Source organism: Callospermophilus lateralis, chromosome 13 (genome assembly GCF_048772815.1).
Source record: "Callospermophilus lateralis isolate mCalLat2 chromosome 13, mCalLat2.hap1, whole genome shotgun sequence".
In the NCBI taxonomy this organism is placed as follows: Eukaryota; Metazoa; Chordata; class Mammalia; order Rodentia; family Sciuridae; genus Callospermophilus; species Callospermophilus lateralis.
The window spans coordinates 42,839,080-42,862,309 of record NC_135317.1 but is presented as its reverse complement, the minus strand read 5'-3'; the positions used below and the strand labels follow the sequence as shown (position 1 = coordinate 42,862,309).

General features: G+C 36.4%; 1 protein-coding gene across 13 annotated transcripts in view; it reads right to left on the bottom strand.

Annotated features, from left to right (window-relative positions):
* Pard3 (par-3 family cell polarity regulator) overlaps positions 1-23,230 on the bottom strand; it is a 666,792-nt gene that overhangs the window by 137,722 nt on the left and 505,840 nt on the right. For all 13 annotated transcript variants that reach the window (XM_076832338.1, XM_076832348.1, XM_076832341.1 and 10 more), the window contains one exon: positions 14,898-15,140. In XM_076832338.1, coding sequence (XP_076688453.1) covers positions 14,898-15,140 — 243 coding nt within the window. The remainder of the gene's footprint in view (positions 1-14,897; positions 15,141-23,230) is intronic.

Here is a 23,230-nt window from a genome sequence, read left to right as displayed (position 1 = left end):
TATGTAATCATTCATTTAATTCTTACAAAACATCCCACTGGGGTAGGCACTATTATTATCCCCCCTTTACAGACAACATGAGTGAATGTTATGGTTTGGATGTGAGGTGTCCCCCAAAAGCTCACATGTGAAACAATGCAAGAACATTCCGAGGTGAAATGATTGGGTTATGAGAGCCTTAACATAATCAGTGAATCAACTCCCTGATAGAGATTAACTGAGTGGTAACTAAAGGTAGGTAGGATGTGGCTGGAAGAGACGGGTCATTGGGGGTGTGCCTTTGGGGTATACATTTGGTAAGATGAGCTTAGTCTCTCCTCTGCTTCCTGATCATTAGATGAGCTACCTTCCTCAGCCACGCTCTTCTGCCATGAAGTTCTGCCTCACCTCAAGCCCCAAGAAATAGAGCCAGCTCTCTATGCACTGATATTTCTGAAACCATGAGACCCAAAATAAAATTTTCCACCTTAAAATTGTTCTTGTCAGGTCTTTTAGTCACAGCAGCAAAAAAAGCTAAAACAGAGTGGGATGTGAGCTCAGGCTGGCTGCAGAGCCTGAGCTTTTAACAATACCTATAGCATATCTTAGCATATGGTATGACATGAAGTCAGATCTCCCCTCAATAACAGGAACTTTACGAACCTATAAAAAATGATGAATTTTACTTAAAATAAGCAAAAGGGACTCTTTATTTATCTTTTATCTTTTTTAGGTTGCCCAGGCTGGCCTAAAACTTCTGTGATCCAGTGATCTTCCTGCCTCAGCCTCCAAGCAGCTGGGATCACAGGCATGGGCTATCACATCCATAAAAGAGACTTTACCAATTAAGAGTTTCTATTTTGCTAACAGAAATCCCGTATTCTTCTTCTAAAACAGGATTTCTCTACTCATATACAGCTTGTAGTCTTCTTACCACACACTCGACTCTAAACTGTCCTTGCTATGCTGAAAGGGAATTTGATTTTTTCATTTCTTAATTTATTTACACATACAAATATAAATAAATGGAATGTAGCGGTGAACAAAATAGACAAAAATCCCCTTTAGAATGCAATTTCATTGTAATTGGAGAATATGGGTGAGAAAAATGTTAAAATGTGTTGTTATACACCATCTCATAATGTCAAACACTAGCAGGACAAAGAGAGCAGAGAAGGTAGATAAGGAGGTCCAGGAGGAGGCAGCTGCAATTTCAAATTATTTGCATCTTCTAATATCAGCTAATGTCAGTCACTACAAGGTGGCAGTGCCTGCCTGCTCCCGCTGTTCTGTGGGGACAGAAGCAGCACCCCCCACCCCCCGCCAGAGGCAGCCAAGCTTGATTCAGGTGAGTGCCCCTGAGAAAGAACAGTTTCATGTCAAAGCAACTATGACTCACTCTTTCCCAAGGGCTGAGCTCCTGTGACCCCCAGAATGTGCAATGCCAACCAACTTGTCACCTGCCCCTACCTTATTCTCCCTGAAAAAAAACCTTCCCAGCAGCCCCCCCTTCCCACTATGGGCAGTGAAGGACTTCAAGCAGGGAGCCACACAGGAAAAGTCACCCTCCTGGCCATGTGCAAGCACTGGCAGAGTCCAGAAAGGGTCAAGAGGGGCATCAGTCCCTGAGAAAGGGTGCTGCCTGGTTCCATATGCTTCTCCTTACTTTGATGAGGAGATGGCAGGGCCCTTGCTTGCATCTGCCTCGGCCCTGGATCTTCCAACACAGCAGGGTTGATCACCGGTCCCTGCAGGAAGTAGCCTCATTAATTTTACCATTATTTCCACTCTCTGGGAACAGAGTCTCATCCAACCATGTGTACACATATGTGTGTGGCATTGGCATAGTCCCTTGACTTTCAAATATTTCCAAGAATGTACTAAATATCAAAGTTGGGAAGTGGTGCTCTTATGCAATTGCTGTAAAGGAAGTTGCAGTAAACAAGCAGAGAACAATCTGCTCTTTTAAAAATCAACTGAAATACTGTTTCATTTATAAAGAAGATGGGATGCTGGATGCTACGACCATTCATCAGGAAGGGTCACAGTATGCCTACTTCCAGTTCTCCTTGATCTCATATAAAAGCTGGAGATCTTGTAGGGGCGGGGCGGGGGGAAGACAATCCAAAGATGTGCTATTGTTTAAAAGAAACTGGGGTTGAATGTTTTAGATTGGTCCATCCAAGAGGGATTCATGGGAATCTCCCAGATGCAAATAAAATTCCTTAGAAATAATATTAGAAGGAAGATGCTGATGAAAGCACAGCTTTGACAGCTGAAATAGTCTAGTGAGGTAGTCTGTGTTTCGTTAATGCTCAACAGATTCTGTAACTGACTCATGCAGTTAGCTCCATCTCTCCTGATGCTCCAGCAAAGTCTTTAGCAAATGGCATGTCACTCATAGTCATGAAGGGCAAAAATAAGAATGTTAAATTCCTCAAATCCCTTAAATGAAGATGCATTAAGGACAATATTCTGGCAGATTGACTCTGGAACTTCTGCACAAAGTTGTAATCACCACCCTCAGCTATGACTCATGGCACCTGAGGCCTAGAAGACAGCTGGTTGCTACCTTACTGGGTCTGTAGCATCTTTCCATGGCCTGACTCTATCTCATCATCCTGTAGGTTTCAAAGCTCCACTCACCTAAGGGTTCAAGATAGCATGAGGATTTTTGGCTGGGTAGGCCTTAGTGGATGAAATCCCACAATTGTTTTCAAAGAATCACACTACTCAGAGAAAATCCATAGCAGTTCCACAATGACTTTCAGGGGTAGAAAGCATCTAGGAATTTTCACAGTAAAGAGCTTGCCATATTTAATATTCAGGTGCTATGGTTTGGATAAATGTCCCCCAAAGGCCTATGTGTTAAAGGCTTAGTACCCAGACCATGGAGCTATTAAGAGGTGGTGGAGACATTAAAGGTGGGACCTAGTGGAAGGTCTTCCAAGCACTGGGAGCGTGTCCATAAAGGAGATATTGGGAATCCAGTAACATTCTCTTCCTCTCACACCCAACCATGAGGTGAATCAACTTCTACCATAAGGTTCTGCACCCACTCAGAGGTCTAAGCAATAAGTTCACCCAATCATGGACTAAAACCTCTAAAACTGTGAGCCAAAATGAACCTTTTTCTTCATAAGTTAATTACGTCAGGTATTTGTTACAGTTACCAAAAGCTGACACTAAGAGTACATAAATCCAGCATATTACATGACCTATCAGTCAAAACTATATACTGTGGTCCCTCCCTGTCCCCTGCATATATGATGTAGCTCTAACCCATTTAGGATGCAACTCAAGCAGACCAGCTCTTAGAAATTCACCCGTCACCAACCTGAGTCAACCTTCTTGGTTTCCTATTTAATTCATATTACTATATATGCAATATATTGCATGTAATCTAACATGTGACACAGAGTGGGAGAAACTTGGAAGGTGAACAAGTCTTATTCATTTCTATCCCTAGCACCTACCACAATTCTTGGTACATGGGTACCAACTGAAAAACTACCAGGTAGGTGACCACAGAGGCTGCCAAATACACTAACAGATGTAAACTTTGGACTTGTTCAAAGAGTTTAAGACCCTGAATATTCCACAGAGCTTAAACATACAAAGAGGACAAGGAGGAGGAAGAGGAGAATGGGGGAAAAGAATAATTAGAAATGATCTTTATTTATCTTCAATAAGCTTTAATTTCTGTTATAAAGTAGGTAATTTTTTAAAGCTATGCTAATAGGTTGCAAAAAATAAAATAAGATCCCCAACACCCCATCTTCTTCTGCGTCAGAATTACATAATTATCTGGGATTTAAATAACAAAGTTTTGGTCTAAATTCATGCACATCCAGGAAACCCTTTGAACTCCTAAACTTCCTAAACTTAGTATTCATCATTACATCAAGGGAGTCCAAGGGGTGTAACTAATAATGTAAGACACAAACTAATACAGAATTGATTTTAAAAATATCTATTTTACAGAAATGTACATTTCTATATAATCTACCTTAATTTATTCTAATATTTGAGTCCATTTTATATAATTTTAAATGCATCTTCAAATAATTACTATCTATATATAGAATACACAAATTATTTAGCTATTTTCTTCTCTGTAACATGTTAGAAAGTTCATAATTTTTTCCCATTTCCATATACTTACATGAGTGGGGGAAAAAAAAAAACTAAGAATATCATAACCACTCCCTTGACTGGAAAAGAAAAGAAATACCTTTTAAAATCAAATACTGTTTTTCCTTCAGTTACACAAAATCAACCTATGGGGTAAAGATGGAAGAAGGAATGCAGGGGAAAAAACAGAGAATAAACAAATAGTTATCCACAGCAAGGACTTAGGGTGCCCAAGGAAAAGCTCTAGAACATCTGGGAAGTTAATTTAAAAATGGATTGTGGATTCAGGGCTTGATAAATTTTCCCAAGATGTCGAAAATGCATCTCACAACAGGGCTCTGCATAAATCCTCATGAATTTATATTAATAGTTGACTGATATTCCATCCTTATGCAGGAGCAAAAAAAGAAAATAACGCCAACATAAGATCACTAAATACCAGTAAGATTGGCACTTGGAGCCATGGGTTTGAACTGCCAAAGGGACAGGAAAACAAGACGGTTAGGACAAAATAAAAAAGATGAGACGTTGTGCCAAACTGCATATCAAGCAGGATCTTGGAGCTTCTGTTAGAGGCTAAAATCAAATGAAATATCAAGCAGCTCCATAAGATTTGGGCCACAGTGTGGCCAGCTCATTGTCAAAGACCTAAAAGTTCAGTGCCCCGTGAAGGCAAAGACATTAAAACAAAAATGAACACATTCTGCTGGGGGACTGTTTATCTGATAACCACCAAAGTCTAAAATAGTTTTTTTGTTGTTGTTGTTTGTTTGTTTAGACCCATATTTCTGCAGAATATTTAAACTTTCCCTAAGGCTAAAATAAATATATAAATAAACAATCCCCATTACACATTACTTCTACAAACAAATTGTGGTTTCAGGCAATGTTAATCAACAAAAAGAATTAAACAAGAAGTCTTTAAAATTAGCCATGACCTTATTTATGGCTTCATTACTTTCACGATTTCATTTGTTGGGTTGTTATGTCACCTCGGCCTTTAATTTAATTGCTGCATCTCTAACTATATTAGAATAGCTTAATGAATGGTGGTTGCTTGTTTTTCCTTACCAAAATTTAACATTTGCAGAACACCAGAAAGCTATTTAATTCACCCCTGTATTTGGTGAAATTGGGTTTATATTTTTAAACTGATTCTCTGTTAGCAAAGCAGCATGCGAATCAATATGGCATAGTCTAATATCACTGAAGATAGGCCTGAAGAATGAAGTCTTAGGGGTCTAGACACCCTACACTGAAGGTTTAGACTGCATCTTGGAGACAATAAGGCACAGAATAATTTTTAAGCAAGGGACTGACATGATCATATCTTATCTTACAAAAATCCAGGTCTTGGGTGAAGTAGGGATTTGTAGAAAACAAGAATGGAGACAGGAAAGAATTTAGGAGACTCCTGTTAGGATCCATGTGCATTGCTATAGAAGGAAAGAAAAGACTTGGAATTATTTAAAACAAAATACTGGCAGGTCTTTGTCTTGGACCATCATAGGTACGGTTAGACTTCTCTGAAGAAAGGTTCTGGCCTGAGTCAATGTATGAGTGATGAAAGCATTCACTGAGATTAGGCTGATGAAATGAGAGGGGGTTTAGATAAAAAATAAGAAATGTAGGTCTAGATAGGTTGAGTATGAGTACCTGCAAGGCACAGGAAGATGTGTTCCCAGCTGATGGTGCTAAGGAAATTTGGAAAGAGAGCACTGGGCTAAGTGCAGATCAGGCATGGCCAGTGCTGGGTAAAACCTTAACCAAGAACAACATGAACAAAGTATCAGAGGTCTATAGCTATTTCCCTAGGAAATCCAAAATTTAAGGGAACAGGTAGACTAGAGCCTCTACAGAGACTGTTAAAGAACACTCAGAACAAGAATGCAATTTTCATAGACAGTAGTCCATGGATCAGAAATTGGGTCTTTACCAGACAACTAATCTGCCAGCATATTAACCTTAAACTTGCCAGCTTCAACAACTGTGAGAAATAAATTTCTGTTGATTATAAGCTTGATTTAAAAAAAAAAAAAAAAGTCAGAAAGGAAGATGAAGCAAAAGAAACTAGCAGTGGAAACTGAGATGACAGTTTCAGGAATGACTTTCAGGAATGCCAGACTGAATGGAAAGGACTGAAGTATTCACTGCGTCAGGCATTTAGGAGGCCATGAGAAGCTGATATGCTGTGGGTACTGTGACAAATCACAAACTTACTGCTTGAGGATGGCACAAATGTATTATTTACAGTTCTGAAGGCCAGAAGTCTGAAATGGGTTTCACTTGGCTAAAATCGAGGTGGTGGCCGGGGTGGAGGAGTGTGTTCTTTCTGGAGCCCCCAGGCCAATGCTTCTTTTATTCAAGCTTCTGGAAGCCACCTGAATCCCTTGTCTTGGAATCTTTACTTCAAAGCCAGCAGTGTAGCATCTTCAAATCCTCTCTGGTTTGGACTCTCCTGTCTCTCTCTTTCACTTATAACATCTGTTGTGACTACATTGGGCAAATACGAGAATACATACCGGACAATGTCCCCATTTTAAGATCCTGAACTTAGCCAGCCATAGTGGCGGCACTCCTATGATCATAGAGGCTTGGGAGACTGAGGTAGGGGGACTGTAAGTTCAAAGTGAGCCTCAGCAACTTAGCGAGGCCATAGGCAATTAAGCAAGACTCTGTCTCAAAATAAAAAATAAAAAGGACTGAGGAGGTGACTCAATGGTTAAGCATCCCTGAGTTCAATCCTGGTACCAAAAAAAAAAAAAAAAAAAATCCCAAATTTAATCCAATCTGCAACATCCTTTTTTTTGCCCTATGAAATAGCATATAGCATATTCACAGGTTCAGGAGATTAGGGTGTGGGCAGCTTTAGGGAGCAGTAGTATGCCTACCACGCAGTACAAATGAGATAGGGGACAGAAGATAATAGCTGTCTGTATCAAACTAGATTTATTCTGTTTTTTTTTTTTTTTTGAAGAGAGAGAGAGAATTTTTTTTTAATATTTATTTTTTAGTTTTTGGTGGACACAACATCTTTGTTTGTATGTGGTGCTGAGGATCGAATCTAGGCCGCATGCATGCCAGGCGAGCGCGCTACTGCTTGAGCCACATCCCCAGCCCTAGATTTATTCTTTCAAAGAAGTTTGCGTTAGAAGTGAAGAGGAAAACTTGGGTAGAAAACAATTTGATAGTAAAAAGTGATTTAAAAAAATAAATTATGATTGACGTTAGCATATTTATTAGCTACATGAAAATTTCATTGGAGGGACCAAAGCTAAATATAGCAGCTGATGAGAGGTACTGATGCTATACCCTCCTTAGAAGGGTAGGACTGGCATCCAGGAGATTGCTCACAGACCTGGCCTGGAAGAAGGGCCACTGATCTTCAGCAATGAGGAATGAGAAATATCAGGTGCAAATGAAGGTGAGTTATAGCTCTAGAGCATGTTGAAGAAAGCGACAAAGTTAGGAACATTTGCTGAGTTAGCCAAGGTCAGAAACATACAGATGGCAAAGGGCACTGAGATCGGCCCCAGCTGGATGGAGCACATGAATTAACAATGGCACTAACCTGTAAAACTTACATTACAATGACATTTACTACCTTTGAAAATTACTTTCTCACATTTCAAGAAAAGCAGAGATAAATAATATTAAGTAAATGGAAGTAAAGTGGCATTTGACTTTTTGAATAGCAAATGCAACTTTGTTATATGACCCTCCATTTTTAAAAGAGCAGATGTTTAATAATTGCCTGTACCTAAGAAAATTAGTTTTTTTCTGTCTTTGCCAGACTTCCTTTTTGACACAACTGGATTCCAGTTTTAATAGTGGGAAAAACAAGTTCACAAAGGTCTTTTCTTTTAAAATTGGCATTTTCTCTGTAGTGGTAAAATGCATGCAAAAAGCATATGATTATGGTATTTATGTTTCCATTAAGGTGTCCTCGGAAAGCTAGGGGAGTATAGCCTACTATTTTCTTGCTATTTAGATTTATAGCAGCACAGTTCTTATTTTATTTCAATTATATTTGAGGACAATGCACTCCTGTAGGCAAATGATTGCATGGTGACAGTCAGCAAATGTCCATTAGAGCTGTCTTTTTGTGCAGTTTTTAACTACAGATTCTGGTATCTGGATATAAAAATACAAATTGCATGGTGTCCTCATGCAATTTGTAAATAAAAAACATATTGACCAGAATTTCATCATGCCTTTGTTAGAATTCAAAGCATACTAAACTTTCTAAATTGGAACTGTGGTAACTTGTATGAAAAGAAATTCTTTGGTATTGAGACTCACTGAAAAAAGTTTAGTGATAATATCACACTTGCAAGATAATCCTTTAAATAAAATGATGACTGAATCACAGGTGAACAATTGACATCATGAAAGCCAGGATAAAGTTGTGTCTATGAGGATTATCACTGATTTCATAGCTTCACTGTTAAAGGACCTTAGTAAACTAACTCATATTGGAGCTCCAGGTTTTTTTTCTCTCCCATTACCTCAAGAATAATGCTTTTCCAAGTTGGATGGATCATCTGCAACAATGTCAACTGGGGTGCTTGTTTAAATGTGAGCTCACAGTTCTTAACCACATCAACTGAATTATCTAACATCTGTGAGAAGCATTTTGAGTAATTTGGTAGAAGAACTCTAGGTTCTTTTATACACACTAAAATTTGAAAATGCACTGTTTAAGAATGCAGCCTAAGCTTTCTATTATTATAACAAATACCTGAGATAATAAGCTTATAAAGAAAAAAAGTTTGTTTTGGTTCACTTTGGGAAGTTTAATCCATAGACAATTGGTCCTGTTGCTCTGGGGCCTTTGACAAGGCAGGACATCAGGATGTGAAACAAAGCTGTTCACCTCATGGTAGCCAGGAATCAAAATGAGAGAAGAGACCGGAGTCCCCAATCCCTTGGACAGCATGTCCCCAAAGATTTAAGACCTTCTACTCGGCCCCAACTCTAAAGGTTCCACCACTTCCCAACAGTGCCACAGGTTGGGACCAGGCCTTCAACCTTTGGGTCTTTAGGGGATATTCCATACTCAAACTATAGCACAGTCTTACAATTCTTAAGATCACAATTCCTGCTTGCCAGTCCCACCAGGAGCTAACCTGACATATAAGAAATGTCAAAAGTTCATATGAGGTTTGCAGTGATTCAAGTCTCCCTTTTTCTGGGTGCTCACAAGCTTAGAATTAGTAAGAATTCTGGGGTGGGGATAGAGTTCTATGATAGAGTGTTTGCCTAGCTTGCATGAGGTTCCAATTTCAATCTCCAGCACTGAGGGGGAAAAAAGAAAAAACAAAATGAACCCTCCTAGAATCAGTAAGAATTAGTAAGAATTGCATGAAAGTAAAACATGAAGAACTTCAAAATTCTGTGAAAATACAAAATGAAGACCTTTACATTGTTAAAGGACAGACTGAAATGGACTGAGAGGCCCTGCTCTCAACACCACCATCCCTTACGCTCAGATAAGGCATTCTATAATACCCAGCATAAATACCCAGCATTCAATTTTAATATCCATACTAAAGTTGTAGAAGTAATCTGTAATGCCTCATGCTATATGCAATCTCCATGTAGAGCTACCAAATTTTCCTAAAAGAAAGGGAAATTTTATGATATGATGTGATTCTGGGATAATATATAGAGACCAAGCTATTTAATAAATGAAGTGGTATCTAGAATTGCATCCCAATACTTTTATGTTAAGTAATAAAGAATCAAACTTCACTTGATTAATTTCAATTTCATGCTTTACTTGTTTTCTGCATCTATGGATACTGTGCTTTCCTGAGAGTAAAAGACCATTTGATAAGTAACAAGTGCAAGAGCAGACTCTGGAATAGTGCTTATTATGAACAAGGCACGGTGCTGAGTGCTTTATATGCTATTAACAGGGTTAATCCTGCCCAAGCCTAACAAGGCAAGAACCATTATCCCCATCTTACAGATGAGGCAAGGGAAGCACAGTTTATACAACCAATGGCAAGTTGGCCCTATAGTTCATGCTCTAGTGTATAACATGTAACTGCCTCTGACTTTATAGCAGAATTGTCCATGGAGGTAGGAGCTGGCAGAGGATAAAGGTGTTCAAAAGTTAAGGTGGATATTTTCTAGAAGACATTTCATTGATAAAATATCTTTAAGTAGAGGCTTAACAAAATAAAAGGCAGAATAGCTAACTGAACAACATTGAAGAATTTTGCCTATTATTTAATTTCACAAAACATTAAAATCATTTGACCAGGGGATAATTTTCCAATCTGCAAACAATGTTGATCAAAATATAATGATTCCTTTTGGGGGGCTCTTCTGTGCACAACTTATTATATTCAGAATGGCATTTGGCTTCATGAAACAGAAACCTGATGGCAGGTAACATATACAAGGAACAGGTGACAAGTCCAGAGTGACTATGCCAGGAATGCAACAGCCAGCTTCTCAAGGGACCAGGCTGCCCCATTCTTCTTCCACGCAGCCTTCACCTTCAGGGTTGTAAACCCTCTCTTGCAGCACCCACCAGGATCCAAGCAGAGAAGGGAAATGTCAAAGGGCAAAAACTGACTCAACACCCTTTACGGTTTGTTTGATTGATTGATTGATTCATTCATTCATTCATTCATTCATTCATTTATTTGCAGTGCTAGGGAATGTACCTTGGGCCTTGGATGTGCTAGCCAAGTACTCTACTGCTGCACTAAACCCCCAAACTCAGCCCCATTCTAGTCAGGGAAAAAACTAGCTCTGTCAGAAGTTCCACCTCGAGATCTGCTTCTAACTTTTATTTGTCTGAGCTATGCCACCTGTGGCTGAAAGGGAGCCTGGAGAACTTGAAAATTTTAGATAGGTATCTTTTGCTAGCTTGAACAAAATTGGAATTTATTAAGCAAGGAAGAAGGGGCTAAGAAGATAGCAGGCACGCAACTGGCAGTTCCTTCCACAGTGCATAGAGAGTATGGAAAGAGTAGTGCATCCGCTGAGATGCAGTAACAAATAGGAAAGGCACTTATGCCTAAGAAATTCAGGATTATGAATCATTTACAATGATAAAATTTAGAGGTCCCTGATTAATAATCAGAATAAAGAATAAATACACCAACATTTTTTTGTGTGAGTTTAAGTCTAGTATTCATACAAAACACAGGAGATGGTCTGCTTCTCTTTAGCTTCTATCCAACATGAAAATCCAAAATGTTGCCAAGGACACCAATAAAGAGTAACTCGGGCATCAAGAGTAAAGCATATAGTTAGATAATAGTGACATGTCAATAAACAGGCACAAAAATATTTCTAGACATAGTATAATGCTATCCCTATAAAAAGCATCATAAATAATACATGGAAATTGAAACGATACCCCCATGTTGACATCAAATTCATAGTATTTAATCAGTTATCTTTGGTTGCTTCCATGTAGAGCTACCAAATTCACATTTCTGACTATAAGATCCAAGAAAATGATTAAGAAAGAAAAATTCTGAATTCTGCTTTCTTACTGAACAAAGAAAATCCAAGAAGAGATGCAGGCTACACTTCACGACTGTCAACTCTTTACACTGCCTACACTCCCACAAAACCCAAAATTTGAATAGTAAAGTTCATCAGACACTGATTACAAATTTTGGTGACATTTAAAGTTGATAGAAGCTTGTACATTGTTCATACAAGAAATAATCTCTGAGAAGTTTCCAGTTTTGTGTTTCCATTAGGTTGATAAGTTAATGTAAGTGTCTTCTAGATATTTATGGGCATGTTATTTTATTGTCTGAATTTTAAGTTTACAAATATGAAGGCACCAAGAATTATACTATTTTCACTATCTCAACTTAATGATAATAGAGGCAAGCTAACTTCACATATAAACAATTCATCTCTGTGATGTGCCAACCAAAGATATTTGGACATGAACACTCAAAAGAACCCAGAATTTTGCAGTTCTTTTGATGATATGATGAACGCTTAGTTAGTACTTAGTTCATCGTGGTACATAAACACACTCAAATGAACTAACCACGTAGCAGCCACCACCATATTTATGATTTGTGCAAGAATTTAGATTATTTTTTAAAAGTTGTATGGTCCCATTAATGCTGTTCATTTGAACATAATGGCTCTGCCATTTTGTTTGTATTTAATTTTGTAAAGATGTTTGGTTTTATAGTTGTATAATGGTTATAAACAGAAGGAATTTGGTCTTATTATATTTTTATACATATTTAAATAACATTATAATGAAAACATTTTAAACCAACGCTTCAGTATAAAGAGCTTATCTTTCCTTTAAAAAGGAGTTTCTATACTACTCAAAATTGAGAAGCACTTTTCTACAGCTCTCTCTCCGACAGAAAAAGATGATGGGGATGATACCATTTTTTCCATACCAAGTTCATACTCAGGAACAGGCAAGTGAAGAAGTATTGTACAGGTAGAGTAATTATCAACCTTTTGAATTAGTGATGTCACTCAGTATTCATGGATATCTTATTCTCTGAAAAAAAAATCATAAAACCAAACCTAGGTTTATTTAATTCTTTTTTGAAAAAAAATAATCTCTCTGAGTAAGGCTGGTGAGGGTTGGATTATAGTAGTCTGAGGTGTGATTTTGAATTATTCATTGGTGTGACTAATCCCTGTGGCTAAATTTTCTTCTGAGATGTTTTCCTGAGTAGACTTTTGACAGCAATTAGCTAGGAGGCTGCTTCAGTTTGGGGTTAGTGTGGTGCACAGCAGAAGTCATGGAAGGGATGTTGTAGCCCAGAGTAGAGGGGTTCTGAACATGGAAGCCCTTTAGAGAATGTACAGAAATCTTCTGGCAGGATTCAGAGTCTTTTAGAACACTGGGGTTAAAAGCAACCACTTCTGATTATGAGTTGTTGGGAGATCCTTTCTGACTCTGGCTCTGGTCATGTGGGACTTCTGAGCTATGTAACTGCTCAAGCACATCCACTCTTTTTAACTAGATGTGGAAAGGATGAATGCTTCATCAATGGCCAATAATACATTGATTAATGATTTTGAAGTTCCTCCCAAAGTTACAAACTGGCAATGTCACTGTTACTAGTGTCCTTTCTCCCAGGAAAACACTTTCAATGGGACATTCACAGCCTTCAAATGCTGTTTGCCCTTTATAAGCAGCTTTCGCTAATATGGAAGAAACAAGTAAAAAGCTTTTAAAGGAAATGTCACTGTCACTGATAATAACTTCATTCTTTGAGTCCTGGCACATCTGTGTTAGTTAATAAGCAGGTGAACCTTCTAGGTCATCCCAGTAAAGGGGTTTAAATAAACTAGAAGCCTCCTTCCTCATTCACCCATTATCTTCTACATAAAATAGATTTTCTAAGAAAAATAAATATTGAAAGTACGACATAAAAACGAAACATCAGAACAATAATCTGATCAAAGTTTCACATTAAGATCTGCTTCTTCATTTACTGTTGTTTGTTTTGTTTTTCCATTTGCTATTTTTTTAAAATGCTTCCTTCTGGGTTTACCCGAGGGTTATATGTTGCATTTGCCAACCTCGATTAAAAATAGCTGGAAGCAAATGACTTCTTACAAAACTGTATCAACCAAATTACACACATGCCACAGATGAAATAATTCCAGTGCCATTTTCTGTCTTGCAAGGAATCTTAAAGTATATCCCCAGGACCAGTGGTGCCAACATCAAACTTAGAATTTATAAGAAATGTCAATCCCTGGGCTCCACTCCAGACAAAATGCTAGAGGACAGTCAACCAATCAGTGCTTTAAGAAACCTTCAGGTGAACCTACAGCTCAAGAAGGCTTGAGAATCATTGATTTTTAAGTGAAACCATGTATAATGTACAGAGCCCAGCTCCCACACACAGCAACAATAATAACATGGTGAGTGAATTGTTTATGATAATACCATGCATATGTTTGACATAAAAAGAAATGAGTATTATTTTCTTCATGAGCTAAACTCCATATGGTGCTTGATTATACAAATGGAAGAATGGAAAAAGATCTGTTTAAAATTATGTCAGTTAAAACTTGAAATATACATGTATCCATCTGAAATAAACATACAGCCAACAGTATATAGACATTACTAAGGATATAACCAATAAATAACTGCCAAAACATACAGATACTTGTAAGTACATAACCAATAAATACATATACATATCCATAGAGTCAGTTAAACTTTTAAATAACTATAGGCATCAAATACAGTCAACATTGTACTCTGGTATGTTTTATTGGTAAACATAAATCAGACCTGTGATATGTGACTGTTAATTACCAATTTCAAAACTGGCTCTGCTGTATTTCTCATTTACTAATTCTTTCATAATATAAAATTATGTTACCCAAAAAGGTGGCCCTTCTAAATCATAACTGGAACAAATCATGTCATTCTCCACCTAGTTAATTACCCCAACTGGAGGTTCTCCTAGCAATAAAAGCAAATATTGCTTAAGTAGAAGGGCCATAATTTCAAGTTTGCTTTTTATTTGAGTTATAAACTAAAGGTTGGTTCTTAGCTCTAAAACTGTTTGAAGAACAGAATGAAATATGTTGGAATCATTAGAAAAGCTATCAAAACCTCTTGCTGCTCTCTCCATTAGGCTTCGATTTGTGTAAATTCAATACTTTAGACACAACAGCTTTTAAAAGGCCATTAATAACAGGCAGTTCAGGTTTGAGGATTGATGAACAATCTACTCCCTTGTCAAAAACTACATAAAAGCTGATTTGAAAGCAATACCAGGATCGCCCCTGGAGCCTACCTGTCTACAGGTGAAGGTTTGGAATTCCGCGGCTTCTTCACTTGAGCATACAAAGCATCCATCATGTGCCCTTCTCTTGGGCTCTGGGGCCTGGTGTTGAGAGCCAGAGAACCTTCATAAGAAGACATTCCCCCATACATCAACTCGTCATCACAGCCGAATGTGCGATGAAAATCTTGGATTTCAGCATAGTCACGTTCTCGAGCTTGTCGCTCCCTAAATTCTCGAGTTTTGGCTTGAATCCTGTAAGTTTATAACAAAGATGAAATAAGAGAAACTATTCCTTCTCTAAAACCTATATACAGAAACATCCACCAAAAATATGTTGTAAAGTACATTTTATCCTGTGCAGCTACCGGAAGAGCAGTGGTATTAAAGGCTGAGTTATATATATTTTATATTGTCAAGTAATGCTGTGTATGCTAAAAAGTAATTTCAGATACTTTTTGTTCATGTCAATAAGAAACACTCATAATTTAAATCTTAGGTTTACATTTTCATCTATTAACTAGCATTAAAAAATCATCACGAACAAAGGGCCTCTGGCATCTACCTGCATAGTTGGAGGCATGACGTGATTAAGGCAAGAAGTGATTTTTTAAAAAGTTACACATATATGCTATGTGAGTGTGTGTATAAAGATATAGATAGATAGATATTTATAGAGATATAATGTATATATCCTCCTCATTTTAAATAAGCATAAACATTAAACATACTGTTCATGTCATTAATAGCAAAAAGTGATCCCAATTAAATGACAAGGGTATTGATTTCATGTGATGCATACAGAACCAGAGAATTCTGAGTTTAAGGACAAGAAATACACATCCAGTCAAATTCTGAAATGAAATTTGATTGCATTAAAATTAAAAAGCAGTCAGGTGCAGTGGAACACATATGTAATCCTAGTGGCTCAGGATGCTGAGGCAGGAGGATTACAAGTTGAAAGCCAGCCTCAGCAACTTAGCAAGGCTCTAAACAACTTAGTGAGACCCTGTCTCAAAATAAACAGGGCTGGGGATGTGGCTCAGTGGTCTAGCACCCTTAGGTTCAATCCCTGGTACCTAAATAAATAAATAAAAAGTAGGCCTTATCTGACCACTTTTATTGAAGATATATTCAATTTACTAAGATTTTATTAAATTATTTATTAAAGTATTTACAATATATTGATATAATTTATGCCATAAATTAATGTTACCTAAAAATAATTAGCTATCAGTAGAATTTTGATGGAAAAATATTTTTGTTGCACACTTGTAATTATTTAAAAAACAGTAAAGTCTTGGAAAAGATGTGGGGGAAAGGGGACCTTTACATGCGATTGCTGGGAATGTAAATTTATCCAATTATTATGAAAAATAGTATGAATGGTCCTCAGAACTCTAAAATTAGAACTATCATATAGTTCAGCAATCCCACTGCTAGGTATATATCCAAAGGAAATGAGATCAGTATATCATGAAGACATCTGTACTTAAATGTTTACTGCAGTTCTATTCACAAGGGCCGTAATATGGAATTGACCTAAGTATTCAACAATGGATGAACTGATAAAGAAAATAGTGCATATATTCCCAGTGGAATACTATTCAACCATAAAAATGAATGAAATTCTGTGATTTGCAGCAACATGGATAAACCTGGAGGACATTATGTTAAATGATAGAGAAATACTGCATCATCTCACTCATATGTGGAAATGAGAAGTTAATCTCAAAGAAGTAATGAATAAAATAGTGGTTACCAGAGACTAGGAAGGAAAAGGAGGGATAGAGGTCAGTCAATGATTTGCAGTTATAGTTAGAAAGGCAAAAAATTTTCTTGTATTCTGTTGACTACTAGAGTGACTACAGTTAACAATGACATTGTATATCTCAAAATAGATGTTCCAACCATAAAGAAATGACAATTGTTTGAGGAAATGTAAATCCTAGTTAATCCTTCTTTAAGCTTTACACAATGTTTACTTGTATCAAAACATTACATTGTATCCCATTACTGTATAATGCTGATGAAGGAAATCAAAGAATTTCTTAAAACAACAAGAACAGCAAAAAGACATAACTGTGATCATGAATGGAAAGATTCTGCTTGTAAGTCAATGTGCCCGAAACTGATAAAGTTTTAATGAAGTTCCTATAAAAATCCAAGCAATATTTTTGTAGATATTGACAATATTATTTTAAAATCTATACTGGGTTGGGGTGTTGCTCAGTGATAGAGTGTGTACTTAGTGTACACAAGAACCTGGTTTTGAGTCTCAGCACCACAAAAAAACAAAACAAAACAAACAATAAAAATGAGATAAAATTAATATGGAAGGACAAAATATAGAATAGTAAAACAACTGTGAAAAGAACAAAGAAATGGAAGAAATCACACTTCTACAATGCAAGAGATAAAATACAGCTACTCTAATATAGACTGTATAATACTTTTAGAAGGACAGATGCATAGATCAGTAGAACAGAATAAAGAACCCAGAAGTTGACAACTATGGCCAACTAACTTCTCACCACCATGCAAAAACAATTCATTGGAATAAATGGATTTTTCAACAAATAGTAATGAAGCAATTGGATAACAATAGGGAGGGGAAAAATTCTGAAATTAAGTTTCACACCTTATGCAAAAAATAATTCAAAATAGATCATAGGTTTACAGAGATCCTGCATCTAATAGAAGAAAAAGTAGGCCCTAATCTCCATCATGTGGGATTAGACTCCAATTTCCTTAATAAGACTCCTGTGGCACAAGAATTAAAATCAAGAATCAATAAATGTATGGACTCAAACTAAAAAGTTTTTTCTCAGCAAAAGAAACAATCTGTGAGGTGAACAGTGAGCCTATATCTTGGGAGCAAATCTTTACCCCTCACACATCAGATAGAGCACTATCTCTAGGGTATATAAAGAACTCAAAAAACTAAGCACCAAAACAACAAGTAACCCAATCAATAAATAGGCCAAGAACCTGAAGAGACACTTCCCAGAAGATGATGTACAATCAATCAAAAAATACATGAAAAATGTTCATCATCACTAGCAATTAGAGAAATGCAAATCAAAACCACTCTAAGATTTCATCTCACTCCAGTCAGAATGGCAGCTATTATGCATACAAACAACAAGTGTTGGCAAAGATGTAGGGAAAAAGGCACACTCATATACTGCTGGTGAAACTGAAAATTGGTGCAGGCAATATGTAAAGCAGTAAGGAGATTTCATGGAAAATTGGGAATGAAACTACCATTTGACCCAGCTATCCCCCTCCTTGGTCTATACCCAAAGGACTTAAAAACAGCATACTACAGGGATACAGCCACATCAATGTTTATACCAGCACAATTCACAATAGCTAAACTGTGGAACCAACCTAGGTGCCCTTCAGTAGATGGATAAAAAAAAAATGTAGCATATATACACAATGGAATATTACTCAGCAATAAAAGAGAATAAAATCATGGCATTTGCAGGTAAATGGATGGAGTTAGAGAAGATAATGCTAAGTGAAGTTAGCCAATCCCCAAAAAACAAATGCCAAATGTTTTCTTTGATATAAGGAGCTGATTCATAGTGCGATAGGGAGGGGGGAGCATGGGAGGAATAGATGAACTCTAGATAGGGCAGAGGGGTGGGAGGGAAAGGGAGGGGGCATGGGGTATTAATGATGGTGAAAAGTGATGGTCATTATTATCCAAAGTACAGGTATGAAGACACAAATTGGTCTGAATATACTGTGTATAGAACTAGAAATATGAAAAATTGTGTTCTATATGTGTAATAAGAATTGTAATGCATTCTGCTGTCATATATGAATAAAAAATTTTAAAAAAGAATTTAAAAAATTAATTACTTATAAATAAAGACTTTATATTAGTTTGGTAAAAAAATAGATTATAGGTTTAAATGTAAAACTACAAAAATTAATCAGGAAACATAGAATAATATCTTTAGGATCTAGTGTGTGGTGAAGAGTTCTTAGAAATGATACCAAAACTGCTATCCATAAAATAAGAAAATGTATAAATTCAACATCATAAAAAGTACAAACTCTTCTTCTGTGAAAAGTTCTATTTCGAAGATAAAGAGACAGGTGCAAATGGGAAGAAGATATCCACAAATCACTTATCTCACAAAGTCTAAAAAATATTCATAATGCAACAATAGGAAAACAATCCATGGGCCAAAAACAGGAAGGAAGATTTCACTGAAGAGGATATACAGCTGACAAATAAGACACAGAAGGATGTTCACCATCACCTGCCACTAGGGAAATGCAAATTAAGACTATCATGAGCTACCATTAGATACCTAGTAGATCAGTTAAAATAAAAAACAGTGACAATACTAAAGGTGGGCAAGGATAAAAGGAAACTAGGTCTCTCACACATTGCCATTAGAAATATTAAATAGTGCAGCCACCCTGGAAAGCAGTTTGGTAGCTTCTTAAAAATTAAACACACTTAACATACTACCCAGCAATTGAACTTCTGGCTATATATCCCAAAGAAAGAAAATTTATGTCCAAGAAAAAATCTGCACACAATTGTTCATAGCCATTTACTTCAAAATCAGAAATAACAGAGATATTGCACAACAGGCAAGGAAAAAAAAAAAGAAAACGGGTTCATCTGTATCACAGAATATCACTCAATGTCAATTTCCTGGCTCTGATGTCATCCTTCAGCTAAATCATTGTAACCACTGGGGTTACTAGATAAAAGTACATAACACCTCACTGTACTAACTTTGCAACTTCCTATGAATCTAAAATAATTTTAAAATAGTTTTTTAATTCTAGAAAAGTGTCACATACTATTTTTTTCCTTACACCTAGTTATCACCATTACTTCAGTCTTGATTTTCAAAATGTTGGACTCCGAGGGTCAAATTTCCCTAGTTTTTCTTATTTTGCAGCTATAAAATGAAAATACTTAAATTTACCTAGCCCAGTTTTGCTCAGCAGGCATCTCGTGACATTTAAGAAGGAGCTATTTGTGGCTGTACAGGATACCTAGCACAACAGGGATCCCAGGCACACGTAATTAAGCAGTGTCCCTGAGCAATGGGGACAATCAAAAGTGTTTTTCATATTCCCAAAACTTTGGAGAAGAACCTTATTTCCTGAGCTGAGAACTAATGACTTCCTTAGATCAAGAGAATACTGGAAAATGAGAAATTTTTATCAGGAAATCCCAGATCCAAATAAACATAAGTCCCACGGACAGAATACACAAGAGAAATAGCAATTCAAAGTCTAATGTCGAATTTAGCTAAAATTATCAGAGCTTTTTTTTATTATACACCACTTACCTATTTAAGAGCAATTTTGATAGAAATGCTATTATAAAAGTTATGTTATTATAAAAGCCAGTTATCACTAAATATTAAACATCCATGATGGACAGTCTACATTAAGTTGAGAGATAATTTTGATTGCAACACACTGTCTTTTTGACTGGATTCAGTCAGGGGAGAAAAAAAAAAAAAAAAACAGCTAGCAGAAAGAAGGAAATTAGTTCTTTTTTTTATTGCTTGTTCAAAACATTACAAAGCTCTTGACATATCATATTTTATACATTAGATTCAAGTGGATTATGAACTCCCATTTTTACCCCAAATACAGATTGCAGAATCACATTGGTTACACATCCACATTTTTACATAATGCCCTATTAGTAACTGTTGTATTCTGCTACCTTTCCTATCCTCGACTATCCTCCCTCCCCTCTCCTCCCCTCCCCTCCCATAACGCAACAGGATATTAACTTGAAGCTCAATTCTCACTTATCCGACAACCCACTTTACGACTGTGTTTGGTCATTATCAGAGAATCAAATAATCATAGGAAATATCCAGGGGTCCTCAGCATTCACAGAAGTCTTGAAGTTTGAGAATGTGATGAATTTTGATGGAAAAAATAGATATAAACATCATTATATAAATATAGAGCCCAAAATTCTAAATTTGGAGAACCTTCCAAACCAAAGGAGCAGGCTGGGTTGTGGCTCAGTGGTAGAGCGCTTGCCCAGCATGTGTGAGGCACTGGGTGCTATTCTCAGCACCACATACAAACAAACAAACAAACAAAAAAGGTACATCAACAAGTAAAAAATACTAAATAAAAAAAAAAAAAAGGAGCTGGTTTGAGACTGATTTCTTAAGGACTAACCCTATTCAAATTTGTTAAAAGTGGAAATAATCCTTTTGGAAGTACAGTACTCCTAAGAAGTTATCATAAAAAGAGAACGGGAACATAGTCTTCTCAAAGTAAGCCCAATCCCAAATAATCTCCCCAAACTTCTTGTACCCCAGTTTAATTATATTACTGATGGTCCTGGATTTGAATGTTCTTTTTTTCCAAACTACACACACACACACACACACACACACACACATACACGCACACACACACACACAAATTCACTGGGGGTCAATTTCTAAGAAGTCATTATCTCCAAAGAAATACTCAGCAGGATGGGGTATTATTCACAAAGCACAGCTCTTAATTGCTTTCTTTTACCCAAATTGAATCCAATGAACATCACAGTCCCACCTATACTACCTCCTAAAAACACTGATTTTTTTTCTCTTTAAGCTTCAATAATACAAGAACTCATATTTTTATTGCTTACCTTGTCATCAACAATGTATTTTATCCCCAAGTTTTGAAGGCTGATCACAACATTCCTTTTAACCCTGACAGTTTATGCTGGTCCTGAAAACCTTAGCATAAAACTGTAGCATCCCTGTGATCCACCAAGGGAGGATTGCTACTGCAAAGGCTAATCAACCCGGTTACCAGCCTGAACTACAGTGCACTTCAAAGTTCATTCTAAAAATGAATGCTAAAAAAATTTGCTAAGCAAATGACATAGGAAATCCAATTTTAAAAACCAGAAGTGTACTGTGGGTTTGGGGAGCAAAGTTAATAAAAGTCACTGATTTTCTTTATTATACTCTTCTATAGTTGAATGTCTTATTTATTACAAAGTAGACTTTGTAACACTACCAGCACTTCTTATGATAGTGATTTGTTAGAAGTTGACCCCCCCATGAATATTTTTTCTGTGTAATTTGAAAAAAGAGAGAGAACATTCAAATCTATGTTATATATTTCATTCTTTGTGGAGAAACTTAGTTCAAAAAAAATAATATTTGAGTCAGGGGAAAAAATATTTTCAGTGTCCTAATAAAAATAGCATGGTTTCTTAAGGAAACTTTAAAAAGAGATAGTATCTTGCAGTTGAGCTCCTAATGGTTCCAGATGGTCAATGCTATAAAAGGACACCCCCTCCATTCTTTTATTGTGACCCCAAGGTCACAAATTATCTCTAAGATGTAGGAGTCATTAGTTTTCCTCAACAGTCAGGTTGTTGTTCAGCATTATCCATTCCATTTATCTCAGACCAACCCTCAGCAATGACAGAAGAAACTGATTAGTCCAAAACTTGGCCAAAGAAATAAATGTCTATTGCTTTATGCATCTCAGTGAGTCCTTCCCAATTATAAACAAAAGAACTATTCTGAGGTTTAAATTAGTGCAAGCAGCTGTAAGAACTGACATTGATGGACAATAGCATATACTATTTCCCTATCCTTGAAATCTGAAGAAAAAAATTGAAACAACAATTAAAACGTTTTATCAAGACTTAAAAAAATAGTGAAGAACTTATTATTTCAATTTTTTTTATGTTGAAACATAAATATTCACACCTTTCCTTTTTGCAAAAAAAAAAAAAAAACGTCTTTTCCATTATGATAATGAAATTGCCTTGAACCTGCATAGAAAATAATACACAAAATAATGTAATATACTAAATAAAGTAATAAGGTTAATTTCTTTCCTGCTGTCACTAAATTCATGCTAACAGTCTCTCTTCAGCTTGACATCAATTAATGATTTTAATTCCAGTCTCTTGTCACAGTGCTCACCACCCTTTTCTCTAATTAAAATGGATGATGCATGATGAAGATAAAACACACAAGACTTCTGTTCTTGTAACATTTCTATTCATTAATATTTTTGCTTTTTACAATAAATGGCTTTTAGCACTAATTGCAGTATACTAAAATGAAAAGAACTTTTTTATGACTACGAAGTATAGTCTTCACATATCCAGAAAAGGAGGATGCATGGGAATCACAACTGCCTGATCAACTCTTCAGGATAGAAAAATCACTGTTGTACTAAAATTGCTCAGTTAGATCACAAAATACCTCTACCTCCAAAGATAGGAAGCTTCTTCAATAAAAGGTACATTTAAAAAAGAAATAAAGACTAGAACACATAGAAATTGGTCTTTAATTTATTTTATTTATATT